The sequence below is a fragment of the Microcaecilia unicolor genome, chromosome 1 (assembly GCF_901765095.1).
Source record: "Microcaecilia unicolor chromosome 1, aMicUni1.1, whole genome shotgun sequence".
Lineage (NCBI taxonomy): Eukaryota > Metazoa > Chordata > Amphibia > Gymnophiona > Siphonopidae > Microcaecilia > Microcaecilia unicolor.
Genome location: NC_044031.1, coordinates 63,365,469 through 63,385,498, shown reverse-complemented (window position 1 = coordinate 63,385,498; position 20,030 = coordinate 63,365,469). Strand labels below are relative to the sequence as shown.

The window sequence follows — 20,030 nt, the reverse complement described above, 5'->3', positions numbered from 1 at the left end:
CGAATGGCTCTGAGTTCCAGGAGGTTGATAGACCACTTTGCCTCTGCAGGAGACCAGAGCCCCTGCGCTGTCCTTCCCAAGCAGTGGGCTCCCCAGCCCGATAACGAGGCGTCCGTCGTGACGACAATCCACTCTGGGGACACCAGAGGCATTCCCGCAGACAACTTGTCTGTCTGCATCCACCAGCTCAGCGCCTTGCGCACTGCTGGATCCAAGGGAAGACGCACCGCATAATCCTCCGACATCGGAGTCCAGTGCTGCAGCAGAGAGTGTTGTAGTGGTCTCATATGAGCCCTGGCCCAGGGCACTACTTCCATCGTGGCCGTCATAGAGCCCAACAGCTGCACATAGTCCCAAGCCCGAAGAGGAGAGGCTACTAGGAACTGGTCCACCTGAGCCTGAAGCTTGACAATCCGATTGTCTGGCAGGAACACTCTGCCCACTTGGGTGTCGAATCGAACTCCCAGATACTCCAGGGACTGAGTCGGGCGCAGCTGGCTCTTCTCCCAGTTGATGATCCATCCCAGGGAGCTCAAAAGAGCAACTACCCGGTCCACAGCTCTGCCGCACTCTGCATAAGAGGGGGCTCGGATCAACCAGTCGTCCAGATAAGGATGGACTTGTACTCCTTCCTTTCGCAGGAAGGCCGCTATGACCACCATTACCTTGGAAAAGGTCCGCGGAGCAGTAGCCAACCCGAACGGGAGGGCTCTGAACTGGAAGTGTCGGCCCAGGACTGCAAAACGCAGAAAGCGTTGATGAGGAGGCCAGATGGGAATATGCAGGTACGCTTCCTTGATGTCCAAGGATGCCAGGTACTCCCCTGCCTTCACTGCCGCTATAACAGAGCGGAGAGTCTCCATGCGAAAGTGCCGCACTTTCAAGGCCCGATTGACCCCTTTGAGGTCGAGGACAGGCCGGACAGAACCTCCTTTCTTTGGTACCACAAAGTAAATGGAGTAACGCCCCTTGCCAAGCTGACTTTCTGGCACCGGAACGACCGCACCCAGGCGGATCAGATTGTCCAAAGTCTGCTGCACTGCCACAGCTTTGACCGGAGACTTGCAGGGAGAGAGTACAAACCCGTCTCTTAAGGGTCGGCAGAACTCTAGCTTGTAGCCGTCTCTGATGACTTCCAGCACCCAAGCGTCTGAAGTTATTGTGGTCCACTCGCCCAGAAATGAGGACAGCCGTCCTCCAATCTGCACTGGGGCGTGGACCAATACCCCGTCATTGGGTACGAGACCCTGGGGGAGGACCGGAGGGAGCACCTCCGGGACGGCGGTCTCTGCGAAAGGAATGCTGCTTGGGGGAGAACTTCCTCTTAAAGGAAGAGGGGGCAGAAGCACCCGACCTGCCCGGGCGGTACCGACGGGCTTCCTGAAACCGTCCTCTGGAGGTACCGGGACGAGCACTAGCCCGAGCCCTGACCTCCGGTAACTTCTTGCCCTTAGACGTGCCGAGATCAGTCACGATTTTGTCCAGCTCGACCCCAAAGAGCAGCTTGCCTTTAAAAGGCAATCTAGCCAGGCGGGATTTTGAGGCGTGGTCAGCAGACCAATGTTTCAGCCAAAGCCACCGCCGCGCAGAGACAGTCTGAGCCATGCCTTTAGCTGAGGCTCTCAAGACATCATACAGCAAGTCTGCCAAATAGGCCAGGCCCGATTCCAGGGCTGGCCAATCATCCCTCAAGGAATGATCCGAGGGGAAAGCCCGCTGCACCATAGTCAGGCACGCCCTGGCCACATAGGAGCCGCAAACTGAGGCCTGCAAACTTAAAGCAGCCGCCTCAAAGGACGACCTTAAGGCCGCCTCCAATCTCCTGTCTTGGGCGTCCTTTAGGGCCGTGCCACCTTCCACCGGCAATGCCGTTTTCTTAGTCACCGCAGTGATTAAAGAATCCACGGTAGGCCACAGATAGGCCTCACGTTCACTCACAGCCAAAGGATAGAGGCGGGACATAGCCCTAGCCACTTTAAGGCTCGCTTCTGGGACATCCCATTGAGCCGAAATTAAGGTGTGCATGGCATCATGCACGTGGAAGGTTCTAGGCGGGCGCTTCGTCCCCAGCATAATGGCAGAGCCAACAGGGGCTGAGGGAAAGACGTCCTCCGGAGAGGATATCTTCAAAGTGTCCATGGCCTGTAACAACAGGTTGGGCAAATCCTCCGGGTGAAAAAGCCGCGCTGCAGAGGGGTCATCCGCTCCATCCGAGCGGGGATCCGTCTCCTCCAAGGAATCCGCAAAGGACCGTTGGGAGACCCCAGACACGCTGCCCTCATCTACATCGGAGGAGACAAATTCCTCCAAGGCCTGGGAATCAACCCGAGGGCGTTTACCTCTGGGAACCTCAACCTCTTTACCAGAGGAGGGAGCGGGGGCAGCGTTGTGCATGAGGAAGGCCCGATGCAGCAGCAAAACAAACTCGGGGGAGAAACCCCCCAGACTGTGCACTTCCGCAGCCTGGGCAACAGCCCTAGGCGCTCTCTCAACCGGCGCTCGCAACAGCGGGGGAGAGACATGCTGCGCATCCAAAATGGCGTCCGGCGCGAAACTCCGCGAAGGAGCCGCGCGGGAAGAACGGCTCTTAACCTTAGCCGCTTCTGTGCCGTCGCCCAAATTAAGGGCGTTCATGGCATTAATGTCTCCAACCTCAAGGGCGGCCCAAGAAGAAGCCGTCCGAGCCGCGTGGCCGGCCAAGATGGCGGAGGCGAGGAGCGGGGGATGGGCGTTTATGGCGGGAAAAACCGCCACGCCGGAGGAAGGACCGGGACATGCATCGGTCGCGAAACTGTCACCCACCAAGGGCGAATCCGGCTTGAAGACCCCCGCATCCCCTCTAGAAGCGCTCGAGCGACCCGGGGAGCGACCCTTTGCGCCCTCGCCCTCCGACGCCATGTGCCACGAGGAGAAGAATCGGGGAACCCCCGCCCGCTATAAAAAGGTAAAAATTACCTGCTGTCCGCTCCGAGTCGTAACGACCTGGTGTCTCAGTGAGTAGCTGCAATAGACGCTTAAATAAACGTCGAAATAAACGCCTTTAAGGCCGTTCAAAATTTTTTTTTTTTTTTTTAACGGAGCCAGCGGGAGGGGGGAGAAAAGGAGGGACCTGGCACCACCAGGTTTGCACTTGCTCAAAAGAGCCCTCAACCCCAGGCACTCAACAAAACCTAAAAATTAGGCTTGGAGGCCTAGCCAGAGCTGCTGCTGATGTGTGACCACCACCTGCTGAGATAGAGAACATACTGAGGAGTTTCCGGCAGCACATGACCACATATAGGGAGGCAAAAGTTTGCTCTCTATCTCCACCTGCTGGTAGATGGACACAACCCACCAGTCTATGGATTGATCAGCTTGATGATATGGAATTGCAGTTTTGGGGAGGGGGGAGGTTTAGGTGGTGGGGTGGGGTTAGGGATGGAGGGGTAAAAGCTCAAAAACCTTGTTTTACTGGAAGTTTTTGTAGCCTTATTAATGTAGATATCTCATTTGACATTTTTTATGCTGTAATGTATTAGTAGATTTTATAATAGACATGAAAGTCTTCTCGATTTTTTAAAATCAAGTTTCAATAAAGATCTCCCAAAAATGAATAAAATAAAGCAAAATAGCACAGGGGGTGGATAACCCGAATGGGCAGCAATTACAATCCTAAATGAAGGTATAAGGGGGAGGGGGAAGTAGCTTAAATAAGAGCAGTAAAGAAGAGGCAGTTCAACCTTAATGAGCAGACTAGACTAGATGTCTCATTTTGATTTTTATCTGCCATCTTCTATTATGTTATTATAAGGATAATTTTTGGCTGCTAGTTTTTCTATATAGGTCAGTGAATTGATATATCTATCCTAAGTACCTCATTTTTAAAAGTTTTTTTTTTCCCTAAATATGGCTGTTCCGAAAATAGTTCCAAATTCTGTTCTGAAAATTTGTGATCACTACCTGATCTTGGCTTCACCATCATGTTGAGGTCCTGTCATTTGAAAATAGATTGGGCAGCCTTTCACAGATAGCTGTAAAGGAATTCTTTTAGGCTCCAAGTTTCCAACCTAAAATATAAAACAAAAATTGAAATAATTTACCTGCTGGGTTTGAATTTGGACTCTAGCTTTAAATCACTACTTTTTCCAAATCTGAATTCAAAGCAAGTTACATGAACTCAAGTTATATTCCTGGCAAAATAGGTTTACAATCTAAGCTATAAATGAGGCAACAGAGGGTAAAGTGACTTGTGCAATGTCACAAAATCCTCCCTCCAATTGCTGTTCTAATCAGTAGGCCATGATGACAGCAATACAATGGAGTTACTAATATGGTTTACGTGACCTGTTCCATGATTGTTGTCAGAGAAACATCTGAAGAGTTTTCTAGAAAAAGCTGCTTAGCACATGGGGAAAGGTACTAAAGTAGTAGCAGACCAATTGCCGCTTGGTTTACTGACTAATGATACAGGCTGACAAAGAACCATTTTCAAATATTGTATGACTCATTACACAGTACAGAGAGAGAGAGTTTTTTCTCCCCCTCACCCCTCTGTAGTATACCTTCCCCCTTCCCAAACATTCCCTGGGTTCATGAGTATTATCTTAGAAAATATATATCTCTATCTCAAATATTTAAAATACTACTGCATGCCACATGGGTTAGGGAATTCAAAGAGGGTTCCTAGATGCACAAAAACATATGCATCTTGAGTCCAAATCTTCCACCCCCACTTTCTCCATGACTATCAAAGATACAATCTCCACTGCGACAATGAAGGGGTATCAGGGATTATCTAGTTTCCATTTATAAACTTAAGTTGAAGCTATCACCATAATGAGTCCTTAGCATGGGTTTGTAAATAGCTTACTAGTTTGTTCTGGACCTTAAGGATTTTCTTTTTTTTGCTTTATAAAAGCAAAGCAGACCCCTAAGTGTCTTTATAAACACAGAAACTAGTCCTAGTAACACACAAATTCAGATGCACAAATTCATATCTGCTCTGATGCATGTGTAAATGTGTGCATATAAGACCAAATTCTATAAATGACGCCGAAAAACGTGATAAGCGCTATTCTATAAATTGCACTTAAAGTTAGGCACCGTTTATAGAATAGGACTTAGCGCCAGGATCCATGCCTAACTTTAGATGAGAGGATTTACACTAACTAAACCCTGGTGTAAATCGTCGTGCCTAAATTAGGTTTGGATCCCCTTTATTTTATGACAGTGTGCATAAATTGGAGGAATGACCCCTGATCTCCCCTGACCTTCCCACAGGCACGCACCCTTTTTGAAGAGGCACATAAATATGCACACGTAAATTTAAAATAATGCCAATTAGCACCGATAATTGATTGTTAGGGCCCAATTATTGACGCTAATTGGCTCATTATTCAATGAAATTGTGTATGCAAATTAGGCATGTGGCCAAATTTACACAATTCATTTTTAGCACCATTTATAGAATTTGGGAGATCAGTGCCATACCAAGGGCGGGGCGGTGGGGGTGGTCCACCCCGGGTGCATGCTGCAGGGAGAAGCCAAGTAGTTGATAGCTCCTCTAGTTCCCTCCTCCCTCTGATGTTACTTCCTGTTCCAAAACAGGGAACCGGCGGAGCTGACAGCCGCGTGGCTGCTCCCAGCACTCCCAGGAGGTAACAGCAATGCACTTGGAGGGAGGGGGGGTTGGAGATGATGCACCGGAGGGGTGCTGCACCGTGGGGTGGGTGCACAGCAGCAATCTGCACCGGGTGGCAGCCAAGGAACACCACTGTGGGGGATACTTCATGCATGTATGCATATATACTGCACTCTTAACCCAACTCTGCTCCTGGGAAAGCCTATGCACAACATGCAAATAATGTATGTTATTGTACCTACATGTGGGTGAACAGCCTTGGGATTTTTAGAAAAGTCCCTTTCCACGTGTACAAGAGGCTTCACAAGAGGAAAAGCTTTTTTAAAATGATCTCTATGAGGCAAGTCAATATAGGTTATACAATCTTGGGTAAAAACTTAGAACAGGATACAAAATAAATCTGGAGAAAACAACATTATACATATAATTAATAAATATTTGTATTTGTTGCAGGGGCGTAGCCAGACAACAGATTTTGGGTGGGCCTAGGCAAGAATTGGGTGGGCACCAAGTGTTCTGCCCCCCCCCCCCCCCCCCCAAAAAAAAAAAAAAAAAAATCTCAGCTGATGGGAAAATGCATCTTTCCATCTTGGCAGCAGGAATGTACTGAAAACTGAGCATGTGCAGGTGCCGGTGTCATGGAGAGTAGCGTTTTTGTTACCATCAGGGGGAAATCTTCTGCTGGCGGAGCTTGGGATTCCCACCAGTTACCACTAAACATGTGCTACTGTTGGGTGGGCCTGAGCCATAAATGGGTGGGCCCTGGCCCACCCAAGCCCACCTGTGGCTACGCCACTGATTTGTTGATGAGGGCTAAGACCAAGGGTTTACCTTACAAATAAGTTCATCATAGTATTCTCCCCACATGTTGTTATAAGCAGATACTTCAATGACAAGCTGCTGAAAAGCTTCCAATGTTCCTGTAGAGGGCTGTGAAAGGAAAGCAACCCCTTTACCATCAGACAGTACTGCTGCTGCAAAATCTAAATGGAAGAGAACAGACAATCTGATAAATGATTTAGCAAGTGAAACGTGTTCTGTGTCATGATTATCACACTCAGCTAGCATGAATTCAAATGTTCCAGTACAGGTAGTACTACACCGTATAAATCCAGCTTAAACACTGCGCATACAACCTGCCAAAAATTAGAGGGAATATTGCTTGTGGGCTTTATTGATGCTTGATTCCAAGGGCCATTTATACACTCTCCAGTCTCTGGTGAAGTGTCAGGACCCTTTGAGCCTGAAGTCTCCAATTCTGACCTTGATGGACTGAACTTCCACACACTGAAGATTCTTTCATGCTGTTCTTCATTGTTATGAATCTCTCAATGTCATTTGTATTCTCAGATGACATAATAAGAGAGTTTGTGACTGGGCCCAAGGCATTAAAAGAACGAATTGTATGTATCTGCTTCGAACATGGTCTTGCCACATCATCTGGATTTTTTAAAGCTGCTGGGAGCTTTTTATGAGACATGTTGCAGAAAAATATAGCCAGAGTAGTGTCATTAAGAAGGACTGACTGGGCACCCCGTGGCCAGAAAGAGGCTGGGTGGATGCACAAAAAATTAAATAAATCTTAAATGTGGTTGAAAATTGTAACTTGGGTAACTACTGGGAAAAAGCTAAATTTTAAAGAAGCCTGCACAACAGCAAGGGATTGAAAAACCCCAAAAGTTTAGTTTATCATAAGAGCACAGTAGGAGATGTCTATTAGACTCTGAAGAAAGCAAGACTGAGGTGTTCCCAAATGACAGGAACAAATGGGAAATTATGCACATGTGCTGTGCTGCTTCTTGAAAGCTTCTAGAGTTAGTCACGCTGAAGAGGCTTCTCCATGAGGGCTCTGTCAGATTATGTCAACTCAACTGTGAGGACTTATCCTGTTTCTCCATGGTGGAAAAAAAGGTACCATCGAATTATCACAGAGGTGACTAGATATACACTTTCAAAATAATAGCTTGGAAAGCAAATGAGGATACTTTTTGGATAAAAGTTACTACATAAATATAAGTTGTTTGTCATTACTTTGACTTCAATGTATAGTAATCAATCAGTTTTCATACCATATTGTACTTTGTTTGCTGTGTGCATTTCAAATTGCTTTGTTCTTCTTATCAAAGAGGGTGCAGAACTTTAAGAGAAAAAAAATCATGTCATAAACTGCAACAACAATCTCCTGGTAGAGTAACATTATCCTTACAAATAAACTTAGTCTCAGTCAGATAAATATCCAAGGTGCCTTTGTATGAGCACATGATGTTTAGGTGCCACCATTTAGGCACCAGGATGGTCTGGCACCGGGACATTTAGGCACTAAACGGTGGTGTCTAAATGCTGCTCTCTAACAGCCCTCCTGTCATCCCCACTGCTATTTCTAGGAGGGAGGGATCAGTGTAAATGCTATCTCAAACCCTTCCAAGCTAGGCGGCAATAGCACTCATCTAGGAGGGAGGGATCAGCAACAGATGCTCCCCCAACCCTTTCTGGGCCAGCCGGTGGTAGCACTCACCTCTCCAATTCAGCAGCCATCAAGCATGGAGCACATCACCTGCTGCAGCTCTCACTAGAGCTCCCCAGACAATCCAGCACTGACAATTTGACAGAAGGCACAGACGGGCCAAGACAGCAGTGTGTTCTAGAACTGCCCCGCCTCTTGGGGAAGAGACCGAAGTGTCAGAGAGGCTGTGGAAAACAGAATCAATAGAAGGGCACTGGCGATGGAAAACCTGGGAGGGAGATCTGGCATTGGTCTGTAAAAATGTCTACATGACAAGAAGGCGAAAAATTCTAGAGCACGTTACTGTTTTGTCCCACTTGTGCCTTTTGTCACTTTCTTAATGCTGGATTGTCTGGGGAGTTCTGGTGGGAGATGCTGTAGATCATGTGCATCGTGTTCTGTGGCTGCGCTACTGTCAGCTGGCCCAAAAGGGGTTAGGGCAGCATCTACTGCTGATCCTCCCTCTTAGCAGTAGCAGCAGGGATGACAGGAAGGTTGTCAGAGAGTAGTGTTTACGTACTGCCATTTGGTGCCAGACTATCCTGGTACCTAAATGTCCTGCTTTACTGTTTACTTCACTAAGCCATTTTTAGCACACACAAAAAATAATGCTATACATTGTAACAGGCCTATAACCATATAACAAATCCTACTAACATAGCTATGCTAAACACTATGAAGGTCATTTTATAAAACGTCTCTGTGTGAAGAGCAAAAAGGAGCCTATTTGTGGGCAAAATTATCAATAGAAATCAAACAAAATAAAACATGGAAAAGAAAATAAGATGATACCTTTTTTATTGGACATAACTTAATGCATTTCTTGATTAGCTTTTGAAGGTTGCCCTTCTTCGTCAGATCGGAAAAGGGCAACCTTCGAAAGCTAATCAAGAAATGTATTATGTTATGTCCAATAAAAAAGGTATCATCTTATTTTCTTTTCCATGTTTTATTTTGTTTGATTTCTATTGATAACCTTAAGAGTGGACTAACACAGCTACCACACTCCTCTACTGGGCAAAATTAGAAAGGCATGTGAAGGCCCATTTTACACAGAACTTAGATATTACTACTACTACTTATCATTTCTAAAGTGCTACTAGATGTACGCAGTGCTGTACACTTGAACATGAAGAGACAGATATTAGAATCAAGATATTCAATGCAGAGCCTTTTCTGCAATACATACAGGAGTGAATGTGTATTTGGCTGCATGTGCTGTGAGAGCAGCCATTTTTCACATTGAAAAAATGAACGGCACAAACTCAGTAGCTTCTACCTGAAGTGCTAGCACATCCACAGATAAGTGGCAATTTTGCAGTTTCCAAATATAAGTGACACTGTACCTTTACCTTTAAAATAAGCTGTCTTAATGGATACCATAACTTTCTCATATGCAAAGGTATGAGGATGGCTGCTCTAGAAAAAATAATATCTTGAGAGTTTTCTAGAAATCATGTACGATCAAAACTCATTGCAATAAGAGGGAAAGGGAAAAGGAAAAGGGATGGGATTTGTTATAGGCAATGGAAAGTTAAGTGATTTGCCCAGAGTCACAAGGAGCTGCAGTGGGAATAAAACCCGGTTCCCCTGGTTTTCAGGCCACTGCACCAACTGAGAGGCTACTCGTCATAGCACATAACTCCTCATGATCCACCATCGCTGTCCAATGTTTAGTTGAAATACAATAGCAATCAGCTACAAGTAAAATATTTAACTCCCATAAGTGAGCTGCAGTTGCTAATTGTGGGATGCGGGTAGCCAACTGAGCAATATCTAAAGAATCTGGCAACCTATGAAGATCAGCTGCCTATCTATCCTGTAGATGCAGTATAGGTCCTCTGAGGGGAGATCTGCAATAGAGCTTTATGAAGAGTTGAGACAGACAGACGATCCCTGTCTTCCAGACTGAAAACAGAAAGCAGTTTTTCAATATGATCAGCAGCCAAAGCCGTGCCATCCAAAGATGCAACATAGTGGCAAGGTTAATGGTAAGCAAAAAAGTCAGCTACGTGAGTTAGAGCACCCCCCCCCCCCCCCAGTGCCTGCAATGGTAACAAGACACCATCAGGGTGTAAGACGTGTTCTAGGTACAAGATAACTAAACCTTCCCACAGTCTAAAGGTTGCATTTTCGACTCCTGGCAGAAACCCAGCATTCCTTTGAAGAGGCAAGAAAGCTGAGCCTTGAGAACATAAGAGTAGCCATACTGGGTCAGACCAATAGTCCATCTAGTCCAGTATCCTGTTTTCCAAACAGTGGCCAAGCCAGGTCACAAGTACCTGGAAGAAACCCAATTAGCAGCAACATTCCATGCTGTAATCAGTAGTAAGGGCCCGCCATAATTCCCGAAAGGGGGACAACAAAACACTTCCCCTCGCGATCACAGGAAGAACCCTAGCAGGTGCATGCAAGGAAATAACTAAACTTCCAAGGAGCAAATTTTTCCGATTCTACCTTAGTCGGGGTATAATCCTCTCTACCTAGAAACCAATTCCCTACATGCCTAATCAAACATGCTAGATTATATTTGTAAAGATTGAGTAGTCCCAACCCCCCAGTTCACCAATTATCAATACCCAGCAACAACTGAATAGGCCATCTTACCCCCCTCCCCCAAATAAAACAGGATAAATGGCAATGGAAAATGCTGAGATCCTTCTTTAACAATTTTAGAAGAAGCATCTGAAAAGTATATAACCATTGGGGAACGCCACCATTTAAAAAGGTGTATTCTATTGTGGATCCCCAAAAGTAGTTCTTGCCAACCTGTCAAGGTTTCTACCATCAAGTACAACACATGGGAATGATATAACAAATGAGGTGATATAATTCAGAAGGTGTGACAAAACAGTGGGTTTTGTAAGCCTGTAAACTGTGTTATTTCTTGAAGTGTATTTCTCTAGTTTGGCCAGCAGGTGATGCATGTTTATGTTTAAAGCTGTTACAGACTGTTTTTTCTTTAGTCTAACGCAGATAGAAAGTAAAATGCAGTATACTTTTGAAAACTTGCTGTTCTGGGCTCTGATTGGCCCAGGAGCTCAATTTCAGCTAGGATTACTGGCTTTGTCTCCAGTCTCAGCTTGGAAGTAGAAAGACATCTTTACTGAGACCCTATTAGCAGTTATATTTCATAGCCTGTGAGAAGCTACATTTCCTGTACTTCCCAGATATTATTTAGACAGTAAGCAAATGTTTAGATAGTGTTGTAATTGATCCATATTTCAGTTACCTGTTATTGTTTTGCTGATTGCACCTTTTCTTTTCATTGTTCTAATTTTTCATGACAATAAACATTTTTAGTTTATTGCTTCTGCTTGTCTGGACTGATTAAGAATCCTGGTGGTTTGTGTGTTGGGTCTGTGGGTGCTTTCTAGGAACTGTGGGACCCTGGGAGTGTGGCACCAGTAACCCAGAAATCACTGGGAAACCCAGAGGTGGTAGGGACCCAGTCGGTGTGAGGAGGGTGCTAGTGTAGAGCACAAGCGGCACTGAGCGGGTGGCTAGTTTTCATTACGGAAGGTTTCATAGACAAGCAAAATAGCAAGCATCTATGAGGAACCCATCGCAAAGGAAACAAATCTGCCCACTCCCATCGCACCCAGTCCGACGAGGTCAACACCAAGGATTTTTATAAATTTAAACGAAAACCTGAGAAAGAAACATATTTTTGAAAAACTGCCATCAATGACTTCTGGGGATCAGTCTGATGGACCAATAAGTCATCTGCAAAGGCAGAACATCATACAGAAATTAATAACATTCCAGGCAACATAGTAGATACTAACAATTAATAATCACAGATAGATTAAATTGGCCCTAGTCTTCACTCTCCAAATTCCTAATTTCCTGTATAGTTCATATTTATGTTCTCAAATATTTTTTATTTGCCCAACTCTCATGATAATCAGATTCCATATTATTTACTATTAAGATCTTATTATTTTTCAGATATATTATCTGATTCAGGCTATTGAGAATAAAAATGAGATACTTACAGATTGGTTCCTTGTTTGTCGGACTGAAGTGGGCACCCACTGAAAAAGACAGTCTTCAGTATAAACGGAGCAGCTATGGCTGTGTGGTTGGTGAGTACCAGATAACGCTTTACTATGCTGTGCAGGATAACCTCAGACCCAAAACTCAACTGGAAGTCATCAGAAATTGAGGACATCGGTTCTGCACTAAAGAAAAACAGCAAAATATATGGAAAGGTCTGATATCTTTACAAGGCTCACAAAAAAAAAAGTCCACTAACAAGTCAGGATTTCAGATTATGCATGGGACAGATTTGTATGCCTGCCTACTACCTCAATTATATAAAAACCTCCCTCATGCATATTCAAAATATAGCTATGAAAGAAGAAGTACTACTAATAGGTAATTTTAATCTGCCAGATGTTGATTGGAGTATTCCTACTGCAGAGTCCTTTAGAAGCAGGGAGATCCTGGATTCTCTACAGGGGGAATTATTCCAGCAATTGATAATGGAACCCACGTGGGATGGGGCCATACTGAACTTAGTGCTTACTAATGGGGAAAGTGTTTCAGATGTTATTGTAGGTGATCATCTGGTATCCAATGTTCACCAGAGGGTGTGGTTTAATATTAAGATAGGTGTGGAGAGGGTTCATTCAAAAGTGAAGGTTCTAGACTTAAAAAAAATCCTGACTTTATTCAGATGAGGAATTACCTTAAGGAATTGCTGTCTGGATGGGACTATGAAATATGGAAACATCTAGAAGAAACTGGAAAGCAGTGGGCAAAATTGAAAGGAGCTATTGTAAAGGCAGCAAACCTTTTTTGTAAGGAAAGTAAATACAAGAAAGAGGAAAAGGAGGCCACTTTGGTTCTCAAAAGTAGTAGCTAAAAAGATAAGGAAAAAAGGTTAGCCTTTATAAACTACAGGAGATCGAAGAAAGAGGAAGACAGGCGACAATTTCTGGAAAAGCTAAAAGAAGCTTGCAGAGTAGTCAGGAAAGCAAAGATGCAAATGGAAGAAAAAAATAGCCAATACGGTAAAATGGGGGGGGGGGGGGGGGGGGGGGGAAACAAGACACAGACATTTTTTTAAAGATATGTTAGTGATAGGAGGAAGTGCAAAAGTGCCATTGTGAGACTCAAAGGTGAAGGGAAGGAAAATGTAGAAGCTGATAAAGATAAGGCAGAATTGCTTAACAAATATTTATTCTGTGTTCACAGCAGAAGGGCCGGGAGCAGGATCACAGAAGACAAACACCAATAGTAACGGAGTGGTAGTAGTCCCTGCATGATTTTCAGAGGACTGTGTTTATGAGAAGCTGGCTAAACTAAAGGGATGGGACCAGATGGCATACATCCAAGAGTACTGAAGGAACATAGAGAAGTTTTAGAGGTTCCGCTGGCTGACCTTTTTAATGCTTCTCTAGAGTTGGGAGTGGTCCTGGAGGACTGGAGACGAGCAGATGTGGTCCCTCCACAAAAGTGGAAGCAAGGAAGAGGTTGGGAACTACAAGCTGGTAAGTCTGACTTCTGTGGTAAGTAAATGAAAGGAAATGCTTTTAAAACACAGAACAATAACATTTTTGGAATCCAATGAATTACAGGACCCAAGGCAACATGGTTTCAGTAAAGGTAGGTGTTGTCAGACAAATCTGATTAATTTCTTTGACTGGGTGACTAGAGAGTTGGATTGAGGAAGAGCACTAGATGTGGAGTATTTAGATTTTTAGCACAGCCTTTGACACTGTTCTGCATAGACGACTAATAAATAAACTAAGTACCCTCGGTATAGGCCCTAAAGTGAATGACTAGGTTAGGAACTGATTGAGTGGAAGGCGACAGAGGATAGTGGTAAATGGAGCCAATTCTGAGGAAAAGGAGCCAATTCTGAGGAAAAGGATATTACCACTGGTGTGCCACAAGGTTTGGTTCTTGGGCCGGTTCTTTTTAACATTTTTGTAAGCGATATTGCTGAAGTGCTGTCTGGTAAGATTTGCCTTTTGTGGATGATACCAAAATCTGTAATAGGGTAGACACCCCTGATGGTGTGGGATAACATGAGGAAGGACTTAACAAAGCTAGTGGAATGGTCTGAAATTTGGCAACTAAGATTTATGTGAAAATATCTTCATTGTCATATGCAGCAAGAAAAACAATGCAATGCAAGATAAGCCAATGCAAGATAAGCCAATGCAACTGACACGACAATACTCTTTTCACCCCTCCTTCCAAAACTGCCACCCTATCCACCCCAAAACTCTCCCCCCATCCCTATGCTAAAAATACCAGGCATCTAAGATGTAACAAGATATGGACTGCATTTGACAGAATCCCGAGCTCCAGCCCAACCGAGCTTTTATATCCAATGTGTTCAAGGTAGAGTGAACCTGAATAGTCAATGTGTTCAGATAGGGTGTCTAGACTTTTAGAAATCAGGGGTGTCCTCAGGTGTCCATGGAGAGTCATTCCATAAACAAAAGGTTATACATTTGGCAGCTAAGATTTAATGCAAAAAAAATGCACGGCCTGCATTTGGGCTGCAAAAATCAGAGGGAACGGTACAGTTTAGAGGGTGAAGAACTTTTTCGCATGAAAGAGGAGCAGGACACGGGTGTGATCATATGTAGGGTTACCATATGGCTCCAGAAAAGGGAGGACAGATTGAGCCAGTCTGGGTTTTACTTCCATTACTTTCAATGGAAGCAAAACCCGGACTGGATCAATGTGTCCTCCTTTTTCTGGAGCCATATGGTAACCCTAATCATATGTAATCATCTTAAGGTGGCCTAACAGGTAGAAAAGGGAACGGCGAAAGCAAGAAGGCTGCTTGGTGCATAGGGAGAGGAATGGCCAGTAGAAAAAAAAAGGTGATGATGCCCCTGTATAAGACTCTGGTGAAACCTCATTTAGAATATTGTGTGCAATTCTAGAGACCGCACCTTCAAAAAGATATAAACAGGATGGAGTCGGTTCAGAGGGCGGCTACTAAAATGGTAACTGGTCTTCATCATAAAGCATATGGGGACATATTTAAAGATCTCAATATGTATACTTTGGAAGAAAGGCAGGAGAGGGGTGACAGTATAGAGACATTTAAATACCTATGCAGCATTAACACACAGGAGGCGAGTCTCTTTCAAGAGAAAGGAAGCTGTGGAAGGAGGGGGCATAGGATGAAGGTGAAAGGGGATAGACTCAGAAGTAACCTGAGGAAATACTACTTCATAGAAAGGGTGGTGAATTTGTGGAATGGCTTCCCAGTGGAAGTGGTAGAGACATTTAAATACAGACATTGAAAACAGTATCTGAATTAAAGAGAGCTTGGAACAAGTACATAAGATATCCAAGGGAGTGATAGGGAGAACAGATGGCAGGAATGGGCAGACTGGATAGGCCATATGGTTTTTTATTTACCTACATTTTCTATTTTTTTAAGGGCATCCTAAAAAACTGGACCTGTTAGGTGGCCCTTGAGGTCTGAGATTGAAGATCATGGGTATAGTGTTTAACAGTTAAGATCTAAGTGCTGAGTGATGTGTTTGTGGTGTACACTTCCTATGGAGCTTTATGCAGTAGATGGCAACGAGACTGATGTGGACAGACCGGGGGGGGGGGGGGGGGGTGATAATATCTGAAGGTCTTGTGAAACTGTAACAAAATTAGAAGGGTGCTAGGCTGCATAGAGAGGGGCTTAAATACTACCACAACTTAAAGATTTCTACAGTGCTACTAAGACATATTTTTTTTTGTTTCATTTGTACCCCGCGCTTTCCCACTCATGGCAGGCTCAATGCGGCTTACATATTATATACAGGTACTTATTTGTACCTGGGGCAATGGAGGGTTAAGTGACTTGCCCAGAGTCACAAGGAGCTGCCTGTATTCAGCACCATACCCAGACAGGTGTGAGAAAATCACTGCTTGACAATCTATTCAAATTGTGAAATCATATGAATTTGTATATTAGCCACTAGGAGCAATTTTTAGCTCCACAATGGCTTTTAAAATTATCTCCAAATGGACTCTCTAATGGGTTAACTATATTTTCTTTGCCCACCTGTCAATCTCCTTTTCGCAGAAAACTGAATATGTAACATGCAGCCCCTTTGCTTTTCCACTTATGGTCAGAACAAGAGGGTTTTTCATATCGTCCACAAAACAGCAGATGGCAAGATCACTCAGCTCATCCTAAGGAAAAAAAATGAAAGAAGGAATAAGAAATACAAAGCCAGAGACTACTGGGACAATATTTTATTTACTTAGTTATATATCCTTGATACACTGCCAGCAATGCATAGCACATCTCAAGGTGGTTTACAATAATAATTTTAAAAAACATGGAAAGAGTAAGGGAAAAAAGGTAGAAAGGGTCAGGAATGGATATTCAGAAGAAAAGAAAGGGATATTTAGAAGAAAAAGAGGGGAAAAGAATACAATCTCAAAATTAGTTAAAAACTGTTAAAGTGAGAGCAACGGAAAATAAAAAATCAAAACAGGCAAAAAATAAACAAGAAAGGACCAACTACAAATATGATTAAAAAGCCAAGTTTTCATTGCTTTTTTAAATTTTTGGTGTGAATGTTCAAGACAAAGATCTAATAGTATTGAGATGAAGCTAAATAACTAAACACCAAGTCCCTAGTTGTACTCCATTATATACAAGGTAGAGATATGAGAATAAACAGAGCAGATTGTGAAGAATGAATGGAACAATTGGAAATACAAGGGATCAGGTGGCTAGCTAGATAGCAGGGTAAAGCATAAGCCCTTTATACTTGACACAGACTCTGAGACTGGCAGCCAGTGTTTTGCCTTTAAAAGTGGATAAACATGATCATATCTATAGGTGTTATGTAACAACTGTTGTGGATTGAATCATAGATGGGCAGATGATCAAAAGCCCCGCGCTGTTCCACACAGTGCTCTAAAAATAATGCTTGAACAGCGTGGGGCTTTACTGCACCTATGATCAGAGCTAACTGCATGCAAATTTAAGCACACAATTCTCTATGATCATTTATTATTTATTTGTTACGTTTGCACCCCACATTTTCCCAACTATTTGCAGGCTCAATGTGGCTTACATAGTACCGTAATGGTGTTCGCCAATTCGGTTGATAACAAATACAGATTATATTGTTGTCTAATGAGGTAGGTGTGTATCAGGCACCATGAGGGTCGAAGGGAATGTAGATTGTATATTGTCCAGTATGATCATTGGTGATGCTGTGTTGCTGGGTGTGGGGATTTACGGTGGATTGGTGGGGTAAGCCTTTTTGAAGACGTTAGACGTTGGTTTTTAGTGATTTCCTGAAGTTTAGATGGTCATGGATTGTTTTCACAGCTTTTGGGAGTCTATTCCATAATTGTGCACTTATGTAGGAGAAGCAGGATGCCTAAGTTGGTTTGTATTTAAGTCCTTTACAATTTGGGTAATATAGGTATAGGTATGATCGTGATAATCCGATTCTGTTTCTGGTTGGTAGATCTATGAGGTCTGTCATGTATCCTGGGACTACGCTGTAGATAATTTTGTGGACTACAGTGCAGATTTTGAAGATGATCCTTTCTTTGATTGGGAGCCAGTGCAGCATTTCTCGGAGGGGTTTGGCACTTTCGAATTGTGTTTTACCATTTATCAGCCTGGCTGCTGTGTTTTCGGCAGTCTGGAGTTTATTTTGTGAGTTGTTCTTTGCATCCCACATATATTCCATTGTAGTAATCTGCATGGCTTAGGACCATTGATTGTATTAGGTTACAAAAAATTTCTCTCGGGAAGAAAGGCTTTAATCATTTAAGTTTTCACATTGAGTAGAACATTTTATTACGGAGTTTACTTGGCTCTCAAGGGTAAGGTTGCACTCGATTGTGACTCCAAGTATTTTTAGGCTGTCTGAGGTAGGAAGGGTGTGTCCTGGGGTGTTTATGGTTATTGGTTTGTACTTGTTGTGTTGAGATGAGAGGATGAGGCAGTGCATTTTTACAGTGTTCAGTTTCAGTTGGAATGAATTTGCCCAAGAGTCCATGATGTTCAGCCCGTCACTGATTTCATTGGTTATTTCTGATGTCATGTCTGAAGGGAATGTAGATTGTAACGTCATCTGTCATTGGTTATTTCTGATGTCATGTCTGAAGGGAATGTAGATTGTAACGTCATCTGCATAGATAAACGGGTTGAGGCCTCAATTGGATAGGGACTTTGCCAGTGGGATCATCATTATGTTGAAGATTATTGGTGATAATGGTGATCCTTGGGGTACTCCGCAGGCTGCTTTCCATGGTGGTGATATGTTTGAGTTTGATTTTACTTGGTATGTTCTGGTGGTTAGAAAACCCTTGATCCAGTTAAGCACGTTTCCATCAATCCCAAAGTGGCCAAGGAGTCATAGTAGTATATTGTGGTTTACCATGTCGAATGCGCGCGACATGTCAAATTGGAGGAAAAGTATGCTTTTACCTGTGGCTATTTCCTGTTTGAATTTCGCCATGAGAATGACTAGGGCAGTTTCAGTACTGTGGTGGGGGCGGAATCCTGATTGTGAGTCGTGAAGTATTGAGAACTTGGGCTAGAAGTGCGGGAGGATTGTGCCTGAGAACATCCTTCTGCACTTGTTTGACAGGTCTGGGCTGTCAAAATCCAGACCTGTCAAACACAGGGGCTGGAGGTCCATGGGACCACCCCGAGCCAACTACCCCCCACCCCGAGCCAAGCGAAATGGGGGCTGGAGGTCTGGCGGACCTCTGGTCCCCCCGACCCCCCCCAGACACAGGTTCAGGGGGGCTGGAGATCCGGTGAGTCTCTAGCCCCCCTATCCCCCAACATAAAAAGCCAGACCTGTCAAACACAGGGGCTGGAGGTCCATGGGACCACCCCAAGCCAACTACCCCCCACCCCAAGCCAAGCGAAATGGGGGCTGGAGATCTGGCGGACCTCTGGTCCCCCCGACCCCCCCCCCCCCCCAGACACAGGTTCACGGGGGGTGGAGATCCGGTGAGTCTCTAGCCCCCTACCCCCCCCCCCCCAACATAACTCAGATGTCCCTGGTGGCCCAGTGTGTCAGGGGTCAATTTCCCCCCTCACCTGGTGGTCTGGCAGCCCTTCCCCACCCCCTACCTTAAGTTGTAGGAGGGAGGTGGCCTTCCTCCTCTTCCATCGGCACTGCCTGCAAAATGGCGGCGCCCAGCCTTGCCCAGTGCTTCCTGAGATGCGCTGGGCGGGGTTTCACACCATATTGTGGCTTCACCACCTCCCTCCTCCAACTTAAAGTAAGGGGGGTGCAAAAGAACACTAGACCACCAGGTGGAGGGGGGATTGACCCATGGCCCACCAGGGACATTTGAAGGATGTAGGGGGGGTTACAGGGGGCTGGAGACCTACCGGATCTCCAGCCCCCCTGAACTTGTGTCGGGGGTGGGGGTGGGGGGGACTGGAGGTCCGTTGGACCTCCAGCTCCCTGTTGCTGGGGCGGGGTCAGGTCGGGGGTTCTGTGGGGGGCTGCTGCATTGGGGGGAATGGGGGCCTGCTAGCATGCAAATGCATGCTGGACAGGGCTCACCATTCCTCCCCAATGGTCTGCAAACCTTAATGCCAGCTCCGAGCTGGCGTAGGGCTTGCTGCAGCCAGCGCGCCATTCTATCTATATCTATATGGTTTTATCAAGGGAAGATTGTGTCAAACAAATCTGATTTCTTTGATTGAGTGCAGAACAACAAAGTGATGACAACTTGAGGAGGATGTCCAATAAGTCTTTAATTCTAACAAGCATAACAACGATAGAAAAGCATTATAACGTCCTCATTTTTGTTTTCCATTCCTTTCCTAATAATACCTAACATTCTATTTGCTTTCTTAGTCGCCGCAGCACACTGAGCAGAAGGTTTCAACATCTAGATCCCTTTTTTGGGTCGGTGACTCCTAACGTGGAA

At 44.7% G+C, this 20,030-nt stretch overlaps 1 protein-coding gene across 1 annotated transcript in view; it reads right to left on the bottom strand.

Annotated features, from left to right (window-relative positions):
- Positions 1–20,030, bottom strand: part of DLEC1 (DLEC1 cilia and flagella associated protein) — a 363,928-nt gene that overhangs the window by 89,498 nt on the left and 254,400 nt on the right. The window contains exons 24-28 of the mRNA XM_030197931.1: positions 16,162–16,292; positions 12,122–12,307; positions 7,690–7,757; positions 6,452–6,603; positions 3,940–4,046 (exon numbers count right to left, since the gene is read on the bottom strand). Of these exons, the coding sequence (XP_030053791.1) occupies positions 3,940–4,046; positions 6,452–6,603; positions 7,690–7,757; positions 12,122–12,307; positions 16,162–16,292 (644 nt within the window). The remainder of the gene's footprint in view (positions 1–3,939; positions 4,047–6,451; positions 6,604–7,689; positions 7,758–12,121; positions 12,308–16,161; positions 16,293–20,030) is intronic.